Source organism: Microcebus murinus, chromosome 2 (genome assembly GCF_040939455.1).
Source record: "Microcebus murinus isolate Inina chromosome 2, M.murinus_Inina_mat1.0, whole genome shotgun sequence".
Taxonomy (NCBI): Eukaryota; Metazoa; Chordata; class Mammalia; order Primates; family Cheirogaleidae; genus Microcebus; species Microcebus murinus.
In genome coordinates this window covers 98,649,699-98,659,947 of record NC_134105.1, presented here as the reverse complement: position 1 = coordinate 98,659,947, position 10,249 = coordinate 98,649,699, and the positions used below count along the sequence as shown (strand labels likewise).

At 43.1% G+C, this 10,249-nt stretch overlaps 2 protein-coding genes across 4 annotated transcripts in view; one reads left to right on the top strand and one right to left on the bottom strand.

The window, feature by feature from the left end:
• POLR3GL (RNA polymerase III subunit GL) overlaps positions 1-2,853 on the bottom strand; it is a 43,382-nt gene extending 40,529 nt beyond the window's left edge. For both annotated transcript variants that reach the window (XM_076000059.1, XM_012761952.2), the window contains exon 1: positions 2,536-2,853. The gene's annotated coding sequence lies outside the window, so the exon portion shown is untranslated. The remainder of the gene's footprint in view (positions 1-2,535) is intronic.
• Positions 2,854-3,039: 186 nt separating this feature from the next.
• On the top strand, positions 3,040-4,810 carry RBM8A (RNA binding motif protein 8A). Of its 2 annotated transcripts, none has more exons than XM_012761956.3 (6): positions 3,040-3,171; positions 3,463-3,522; positions 3,659-3,733; positions 3,913-4,049; positions 4,348-4,484; positions 4,594-4,810. In XM_012761956.3, the coding sequence occupies exons 1-6, from the start codon at positions 3,105-3,107 to the stop codon at positions 4,637-4,639; spliced, it is 522 nt and encodes a 173-aa protein (XP_012617410.1). In that variant the 5' UTR covers positions 3,040-3,104; the 3' UTR covers positions 4,640-4,810. The 2 variants fall into 2 exon arrangements, with proteins under 2 accessions (XP_012617410.1, XP_012617409.1); XM_012761955.3 differs by having other exon boundaries at positions 3,656-3,733.
• The last annotated feature ends 5,439 nt before the right edge of the window (positions 4,811-10,249 follow it).

Below are 10,249 nucleotides of genomic sequence, written 5' to 3'. Positions count from 1 at the left end.
TGTAGTAGAAAAATATTGGTCTTCCACTTATAGAATATTAAAATTTCTTTTAAATGTAAATTTATGTTTAAAGTCAGTCTATTTAAAGAAAAATAATAACCAAAAATAGTATGGGACTATTTGCAAATGTCAAAAATCATAAATATTCAAATATTTGAAGTAGAGAAATTTCTTGCCTATAGGATAAATTTCAAAATCCTTATCATGGCAATTTGGCCCTGAACTGTATTTCTAGCTTTATTTCCTACTCACACAGTGTCAGATATATAGAATTTCTTGCCACCCAATATTCACTCATTCAATAAGTATTTACCAAATGTCTACTATGAGCCAGGCACTGGGCTAATCTTTGGGGATATAGTTGTAAATAAAGCCTCTCTGCCATAAGTATTACCTTCTAATGGGAAAAACAGACAATAAACTAGTTAGAAGGTAAACAAGATAATTAAAGATTCTGATTTCAGTTCTGTAAAGGAAATAAACAAGAGTAAAGGACAGCAGGGTACAGAAGACACCCTTTGGATGATAGTACTATTGAGATCTAAAAGGATAATGTTGAACTAGACATGTGAAGAGCTGGAGGAAGAGCATCAGGAACAGAATGCTGCAAAAGCCGAGATGAGAAAGTGCACCTAAACCATAGTTGAAGTATAGGGAGAGCTAAATGGATGAGGGGAAAGAATGGTGGTTGAAGAGGTTGGAGACATAGGCAGATCAGGCTGTGTGAGTTGCAATTTTACTCTAAGTGCAACAAAAAGTCAAGGAAAGAGCCAGGTATGGTGGCGCATGCCTATAGTCCCAGCTACTCAGGAGGCTGAGGCCGAAGGATTGCTTGAGCCCAGGATTTACTGCCATCCTGGGCACCACCGTAGTACCCTGTCTCTAAAAATAAAACAAAACAAAACAAAACATAAAATGTCAAGGAAGGGTTTTTATAAGTATGTAACCAACTGATTTTTAAAATAATCATAATACCTACTGTGGAGTAGTCTCAATACAACTGCTTTGCCTAGAAAACTACTTAGCCTCAAAGTCCCGGTTCAAATGCAAAGTACCCCCTCCTCCTGAATAGTCCTAGAAACCTTTGTACCGACATAGCACTTTATGGTAGCAATTATCACTTTCATAGTGTAATTATAAAGTGAGTGTTGATAATGCAATTATTTGTCTTTGTATTACAAGTATTAACTAAAAAATATATATATAAACGAGTTTTATATTTTGGATAAAGAAGAGCTTTATTTCTTTTTTTTTTTTTTTTTTTTTTTTTTTTTTTTTTTGAGACAGAGTCTCGCTTTGTTGCCCAGGCTAGAGTGAGTGCCGTGGCGTCAGCCTAGCTCACAGCAACCTCAAACTCCTGGGCTCGAGCAATCCTTCTGCCTCAGCCTCCCGAGTAGCTGGGACTACAGGCATGTGCCACCATGCCCGGCTAATTTTTTATATATATATCAGTTGGCCAATTAATTTCTTTCTATTTATAGTAGAGACGGGGTCTCGCTCTTGCTCAGGCTGGTTTTGAACTCCTGACCTTGAGCAATCCGCCCGCCTCGGCCTCCCAAGAGCTAGGATTACAGGCGTGAGCCACAGCGCCCGGCCTATTTCTTATATAAAGGGTAGCAGGCCTGGGGTGGTGGTTTCCGCCTGTAATCCTAGCACTCTGGGAGGCCGAGGCGGGTGGATCGCTCAAGGTCAGGAGTTGGAAACCAGCCTAAGCAAGAGCGAGACCCCGTCTCTACTAAAAATGGAAAGAAATTAATTGGCCAACTAAAAATATATAGAAAAAAATTAGCCGGGCATGGTGGCTCATGCCTGTAGTCTCAGCTACTCGGGAGGCTGAGGCAGTTGCTGTGAGCTAGGCTGATGCCAGGGCACTCTACCCTGGGCAAGAGAGTGAGACTCTGTCTCAAAAAAAATTAAAAAAGGGTACCAACCTGCTAGGCCGCCATTCCAACAGGTTGGGAAGCAGGGGCCCAGGCCAGAAGCCAGGCACACATGCCTCAAAGAAGGGACAAAAGGCAACAAGGTTTTTATACTGAACAGGGTGGTCAAATATACATATTTAACAAGCTATAGGAGGAGTAGGAGTCACGAATATTTAGGGAGGGAAATCACACGTATGTAATTCTGCTTTTCCTCTCCCATCCCCTCATCACTGGGAACTTAGTTTTAGGGTTTCTGGGGCTCCCTTGGCCAAGAGGGGTCCATTCAGTTAGCAGAGGGCTTAAGGTTTTTTTAGTTCACACTAGCAACTCCTCTAATATTAGACACACATATCAGGCATTGAGAACTGCTTGATTAATAATTTAATAAATGAATCCACAATCCACTATTAATGAACAGGATTCCAGAATTTGAGAGCGTTACAGGTTTTGCCTTAACTCCTAGGTTTTCAAACTTGAAACATCTGTATTATCTTCAAAAAAGCTAAAGCCCCTATTTTAAGGCCATGACTTTTTTTTTTTTTTAATTCTCAATGGTAGTAGGAAGAGTTTGGGAGTTTTCTCTTTTAAAAAAAAATGCTGATATCTGTCTCACCAATCGTATTTCAACGGCAATCACGTCTGTTAGTTTCCTTAGCAGAAATTCGGTGCTGCAGTATGTTCCAGAAGCTTTTTGAGCCAGCATTGCTGATCAAACTATTATTAAAAAATCGCTTCTATTATAGATCAGGCTGCTCTTCGAAACGGTACAGGCTTAGAAGTTTTAAGAGAAAAAATTTTCTTCAACTTCCATTTCCTAGTTTGAGGTGAAGAGACAAAAAATAAACCCACTAATACAAAGAAATTAGGCCGGGCTACACCATTAATAGTACACTAGTTCCCATGAGCCGCCGGAGTCAAGAGAAAGCCACTGACTCCGCCTATCTCCTAGTTTGACCTTCCCGGATGCATTTAGCAGGAGACCTTCTCAAGATGGCTGCAGAAACACTTCCGACATCTTCCCGAACTAGGCCCGACTCCATTTGCGTATTTTCAGCGCGCCGGGGCGGGGCTTAGAGCTCGCCTGTGATTGGTCAGCTTGACTGGCGACCTTTCCCCTCTGCGACAGTTTCCTGAGGTGTCTAGTTCCTAGGAGGCACAGACGAGACCTCGACCGAAGGCAAGATGGCGGATGTGCTGGATCTTCACGAGGCTGGGGGCGAGGATTTCGCCATGGATGAGGATGGGGACGGTGAGGACAGCAGAGGCGGCTGCGGGAAGCGGGGAAGGTGCGAGAGAAGGGTATAATAGAAAAATTTAACCTCCCTTCTCCCCGGCGGGGAGGAGGGCAGACGGGGAGCCGAGGAACCGGGTCTGGGTAGAATTAGAGGCTCCGCCTCCTTTGGGAGGAATGGGGCGGGACCGGGAAGTGAATGAGACGGGAGGCAGTGGGGTCCTCTTTCAGATAGTGCTTGGGAAAGAGACAGTTGTTATAAATGACTCTTGTCCTTGTTAATCATTCTTTTCTCTTATGGGGCTCTAGAGAGCATTCACAAGCTGAAAGAAAAAGCGAAAAAACGGAAGGGCCGCGGCTTTGGCTCCGGTGAGTGTGGCGAAAATGGGGTAGAGTGTTGTTGGAGGGCGGGAACTACGAGTTTTGGAGTCCCCCACCCAGCTCAGGAGGAACAGTGAGAGAAAGGGAGAGTTTTTGGTGATCTCGTGTATGTCCATTATAGAAGAGGGGTCCCGAGCGCGGATGCGTGAAGATTATGACAGCGTGGAACAGGATGGTGATGAACCAGGGCCACAACGCTGTGAGTAAAATGGAACCTGTGCGGGCTTTGTGTTTGTAAACAAAGACCAATAAAGTAAACCCAGTAGGGATGGGTTCAGAGATAGTGCAGCCAATCTCTGAAGTCTGTACTCTACACCTGTGATCCTGATTGAAGTTTTTCTCTTATGTACTCATACAACCTCCCTCATTCCCCAACAGCTGTTGAAGGCTGGATTCTCTTTGTCACTGGAGTCCATGAGGAAGCCACTGAAGAAGACATCCATGACAAATTTGCAGAATATGGGGAAATAAAAAACATCCACCTTAATCTGGACAGACGAACAGGATACCTGAAGGTATCCTAAGTGACACTTCATTAATTCCCTATCCCCATAACCCTTAGACAGCATCAGTAGTTCTCCTATGTTTGCTGTGATTGGCCAAGAGCAAGGTTGAAGTACAATGACATTGGTAATTGATTTTGTTAGACACAGCAAAGAGATAGAAACAGACGCATCATATATGCAAAAGAGATATGTGCTGTATATTCATTATTTATAGGTTTTTCTATTTAAGTATGAGTTGAGATTTACAGAAGATACTCGATGATGCTTGGTGAAATAGGAGGGTTTTGATATTTTTCATTTGTCCTAGGGGTATACTCTAGTTGAGTATGAAACATACAAGGAGGCCCAGGCTGCTATGGAGGGACTCAATGGCCAGGATTTGATGGGACAGCCAATCAGTGTTGACTGGTGTTTTGTCCGGGGTCCACCCAAGGGCAAGAGGAGGTAAAGTGGAGAGGGCAAACACTGTCTTGGTGAAGGGTGTATGAGCAAAACAGAATAAGGACATTGTATTATGTCCCTCTGATGGACTCCTATCATTTTTTTCCTCTAGAGGTGGCCGAAGACGCAGCAGGAGTCCAGACCGGAGACGTCGCTGACAGATCCTCTTGTCCAGGTCTTCTCTCCAAGATTCCATTTGACCATGCAACCTTGGAGAAACAGGGCTGGGGTGGAACTTGCTGTGTTTATATTTAATTTTTTACCCTACCTGCTTAGTGTTTCTTTTGAGTTACGAATAAATGTTCCATTTTTGTTTTCTACATTTAAAATTACTTTCCTGTTCTGACATTGAAAGCTCTGAAGCACTATTTACAGTAAGGCAGTATGGATCATTGTGAAGGGACTTTATTCTTTGTGAGTTTCAATATTAGATATAGTCTCAAGTGTCAGGTAGTGTTAATGTAGAGATACTGCTCAGTATTTCTTTTTCTTGGAAGCTAAGAAAGCAGGGGGAGAAGTGAGACATTCTTATGGTATTAGAAAATAATTATTCTGTTCCTATGTACTCCATTGAGAGCAAATGGATGTTATAGGAATGTCTTATTTTGTTTCTCTTGCCCTTCTTAATGTCACATTTGTTTGTACTTCCAGCTGTCTAAGGGCTTGAATCTCCTGTTGGGGCATTTTCCCACACCCTCCTTCCCTGGAGGAGTCCATAGTAAGTCCTTGGTGCCCACTTCAGCAGCCACATGTGAAGGGCCCATAGAGAAGAGGATCCAAAGGAGCACTGAGGAGGCCAAAGAGGAAAAGATGTGGCTGAGGCTGGGAGGGACTTCAGTTAGCATGGTGGGGGAGAACCAGGACCACAGACCCAGTAGGTAATAAGGTGTCCAGCAGAAGACAAAGGTCAGCAAGACAAGCAGGGGCTGGAGATGAACATGGGGGCAATTGTCTGAGGAGCAGTGGAGGGCAAATTGACTGGTAGGGGCTAGGAATTTAGAAAATATACTCCAATTCAGAACCACTCAGCTTCTGAACTGGGTACAGAGTGAATTGATAGAGGGCAGAGATCATGAGATAGAGCTCTCCTACAAGCATGAGAATGCTGCGAACCCTCTGCCCATTCCCAACCTGGGACTATATGATCCCCTACCACCAGCGATTATGACAGACTTGTTAGAGAAAAGGTTTTGATTAAGGTGCTGTTAGGTAAAGCCACTAAGGCTACTTTAAGACTTGATGGTGTTTAAGAATAAAGAATATTAAAAAGGCCGGGCGTGGTGGCTCACGCCTGTAATCCTAACACTCTGGGAGGCCAAGGCGGGTGGATTGCTCGAGGTCAAGAGTTCAAAACCAGCCTGAGCAAGAGCGAGACCCCGTCTCTGCTATAAATAGAAAGAAATTAATTGGCCAACTAATACATATAGAAAAAAATAGCCGGGCATGGTGGCACATGCCTGTAGTCCCAGCTACACGGGAGGCTGAGGCAGGAGGATTGCTTGAGCCCAGGAGTTTGAGGTTGTGAGCTAGGCTGACTCCATGGCACTCGCTCTAGCCTGGGCAACAAAGCGAGACTCTGTCTCAAAAAAAAAGAATATTAAAAACACTAAAGAATAAAACTACTGGCTGTTGGCTCACACCTGTGATCCTAGCACTCAGGGAAGCCAAGGTGGGAGGATTGCTTGAGGCCAGGAGTTCAAGACTATCCTGAGCAATAATGAGACCTCGTCTCTACAAAAAATAGAAAAACTAGCCGGATGTCATGGCATGCAGCTGTAATCTAGCTGCTCAGGAGGCTGAGGTAGGGCTTGTGATGATGCCACTACATTACAGTGACCTGTCGTAGTGACTTGTGATGATACCACTATACTCTAGCCTGGGTGACAGAGTGAGACTGTCTCAAAAAAAAAGAATACTGATCACTTTTGTCCCTAATTCTTTTTTTTTTTTTTGAGACAGCGTCTCACTTTATTGCCCAGGCTAGAGTGACTGCCGTGTTGTCAGCCTAGCTCACAGCAACCTCAAACTCCTGGGCTCAAGCAATCCTACTGCCTCAGCCTCCCGAGTAGCTGGGACTACAGGCATGTGTCACCATGCCCGGCTATTTTTTTCTATATGTGTTAGCAAATTAATTTCTATTTATAGTAGAAACGGGGGGGGGGGGGGTCTCACTCTTGCTCAGGCTGGTTTTGAACTCCTGACCTCGAGCAATCTGCCCGCCTCAGCCTCCCAGAATGCTAGGATTACAGGCATGAGCCACCGTGCCTGGCCTTTTGTCCATAATTCTTGCCCAGCTTAGATAGCAGCTGTTTAGAATAGAAGGCATTCAATAAAATTACCTCCAGCATCAGGTGCAAGAGATATGGTTAGTATCTTTAGTGACTGATGGCTATCAGATAGGTAGATAAATTGTGCTATAGGCAATAGCCTGTATAAATACAAGGCATTTGGGAAAGTGATTTTCTCTGAGTAAGGATTAACACCTGGGAATTGGACTCTCACCATGGCTCCCCTTTCTTATTTGGGGACTGGATACACTGAGGACAGTGTGGCTATAGCAGATGGCCATGGCTGTCAGTGATAGCAGAAGGTGAAGAGTTTATAGGTGGTTTCTTGCTATTGAGCCTTTTTTTTTTTTGAGACAGAGTCTCACTCTGTTGCCCCGGCTAGAGTGCTATGGCAATCAGCTTAGCTCACAGCAACCTCAAACTCCTGGGCTCAGGCAGTCGTCCTGCCTCTGCCTCCCGAGTAGCTGGGACTACAGGCATGTGCCACCATGCCCAGCTAATTTTTTCAATATGTTTTTAGTTGGCCAGTTAATTTCTTTCTACTTTTAGTAGAGATGGAGGGCTCACTCTTGCTCAGACTGGTCTTGAACTGCTGATCTCAAGCAATCTGAGCTCAAGCTCTCCTCCTGCCTTGGCCTCCCAGAGTGCTAGGATTACAGGCATGAGCCACCACGCCTGGCCTGCTGTTTTTCCTTGAAGCTGCCTTTGGTGACACACTGAGTGAAGGGACTGGGCCAGCCTGGTGGACAGTGTGGAATAGGAACAGCTGGAGTGGAGTTGAGAACTATTAGAACTGATTTGCCCACCCATCCCACCTATGTCAAACTATCTCCTCCCAATTCATCCTTAACTCCAGGTGGAGCAGTGCAGTGCTAACTAATAATTCACCCATGGTACCATTTTAGAGAAGTTAGAAACTTGTCTTGAAAATGTCTGTCTTCTTAGGCTTGACTATGATGCTGAGCAAAAGTTTGTTAAATCCTGGAACTTAAAGGGATCCTGCATTCTCAAGTACTGTTCTAACATTACATTTTATGAAAGTATGATATTTTGGCCAGGTGCAGTGGCTCATGCCTGTAATCCTAGCACTCTGGGAGGCCGAGGTGGGAGGATTCCTTGAGCTCAGGAGTTGGGAGACCAGCCTGAGCAAGAGAGAGACCCTCATCTCTACTAAAAATAGAAAAATTAGCTGGACATCATGAGGTGCACCTCTCTTCCCAGTTACTCGAGACTCCAGGGAGGATTGCTTGAGCCCAGGAGTTGGAGGTTGCAGTGAGCTATGATGACACCACTGTACTCTACCCAGGGCAACAGAGAGACTGTCTCAAATAAATAAGTAAATAAATAAAGTGGGTGCTGCTAAATCCCAGGCCATTTTGCAGCCAGTCTGAAGTGACCTTTTGTAGTAATAGTTTTATGTATAATAACCAAAACTGTCGTGGTGAAACAATGATAAATAATAAAATTTAACATTTAAAAGATGCTGTTGCCTGCCCTATCCCCTTTTTGGTAAGTTACTGGGTTTTCACATTGAATCAGTGAAGACTATTTTTCAGTTCAGAGCTGGGAGGGTTAGAGAGCCTTGGTTCCAGTTGAGTATCTATTCATTTGATAAAAGGTAAGTTCAGTGGATACCAGATTCCTAGATACAAGGCATTTGGGAAAGTGATTTTAGCAGGGGTGAGGTGTACTTTTAGGAAAGGTGAATAATATCAGCCAAAGACCAAATTTTATGAACTGCTTGGAGTTATGATTAGGCTTCTCTGAGCTAGTTGGGGGTGGTCTTTCTCCTTCCCATCTTGTTGCATCCATATATATCTGGGTGTTTCCCTCCCCACCCTCTTCTGTGACTTGAAATACTTGAGTATTGTGAGAAGGAATATAAAATAGTCAAAGCTCCTGGACTTACAGTTTGGTCCATATCCTTGCTTCTCCTATTTTATATGCCAGTTACCACCTACTGTAGAAACATTCGTTTCAACTACCAATAACCTGGAAACTTGAGCCTACAAAAATAAGTAATTTCTAGCTATTTACAATACTCCTTTCACCTCACTAACATCACACTATTTAAATAATTTTTATTGCTAATATTTTAAATATAATTAGAGCATATGGGCAATGCAAAATTTATCCAAAAGGGTGCTAATTTGGAATCCAGTTTGCCATTGAAACAGATTGCAATTGTCAGATTGTTGAGCTGTAAGAAAGGATAAAATTCATCTCCTATTCCATCATCTTGTGGCCCATGCTTAGCCAAAGTCGCATAGCTAGTTAGTGGTAGATCTTATACTAAAAAAAAAAAACACAAAAAAAAAACCCCAAAAAACAAAAACAGGCCGGTTGTGGTGGCTCACGCCTGTAATCCTAGCACTCTGGGAGGCCGAGGTGGGCAGATTGCTCGAGGTCAGGAGTTCAAAACCAGCCTGAGCAAGAGCGAGACCCCGTCTCTACTATAAATAGGAAGAAATTAATTGGCCAACTAATACATATAGAAAAAAAATTAGCCTGGCATGGTGGCACATGCCTGTAGTCCCAGCTACTTGGGAGGCTGAGGCAGGAGGATTGCTTGAGTCCAGGAGATTGAGGTTGCTGTGAACTAGGCTGACACCACGGCACTCACTCTAGCCTGGGCAACAAAGTGAGACTCTGTCTCAAAAAAAAAATAAATAAAACAACAAAAAAGCCCAGGTAAACAATGTAACAAAAATAGTCTACTTCCTAATCCATATCTAAAATTTGCTTCATATAAACAAACCCAACTGTAATTCCTATTCCACTGTGGCAACAGGTTCCTTTTTAACACTTAGAGCGGTAGAGTTCTTGTTTGCAACATATTGTTGGAAGCAGTGTATATTGTTTTGTCCTTAGGACTATAGTGAAACTTTTTTTTTTTTTTAAGACACTCTGGCCCAGGCTGGAGTGTAGTGGCATTATCATAGCTCACTGCAGCCTTGAACTCCTGGGTTTACATACTCCTCTTGCCTTGGCCTCCAGAGTCATGGGGATTACAGGTGTGAGTCACAGTGCCCGGTTTATAGTCAAACAAACTTTTAGTAAATTTTGAATAATTTAGGATTTAAGAATCAAATCTTAAATCTGACTCTAATGCATTATCATTCCAGAGACTGATAGCATAGGCCCTTCTTGGGCTCCTTCCATAGACATAATCATCCTATAGTCTCAGAGATGCTGCTTTATTTGGTTCCCCTTTCCTCATAGTAGTGGTAGTGGTTTTTGTTTTTGTTTTGAAAAGTAATTACTTTGTATTTAGCTTTTTTCTAGATTTCTGGCTCCTTTTCAATATTGAGGTTTGATTAATCTGGTATTCAAATTCAGATACTCCCTTGTTTGCAGTTTAGTACCCATTCCACAATAAAGCCAGAGGAGAAAAATACAAATCTGATTATGTTACTCTCCTCCTTTTACTTTAGTATCTCTTCACTGTTATTGGGATAAAGTAGAAATTCATATTTGTGA

Bases quoted from the DNA above. Each gene is read 5' to 3' on its own strand.
- RBM8A (XM_012761955.3), top strand. From the start codon at position 3,105: ATGGCGGATGTGCTGGATCTTCACGAGGCTGGGGGCGAGGATTTCGCC. The intron at 3,172-3,462 runs GTGAGGACAGCA...ATGGGGCTCTAG, and splicing joins CATGGATGAGGATGGGGACG to AGAGCATTCACAAGCTGAAA. The intron at 4,485-4,593 runs GTAAAGTGGAGA...TTTTTCCTCTAG, and splicing joins CCACCCAAGGGCAAGAGGAG to AGGTGGCCGAAGACGCAGCA.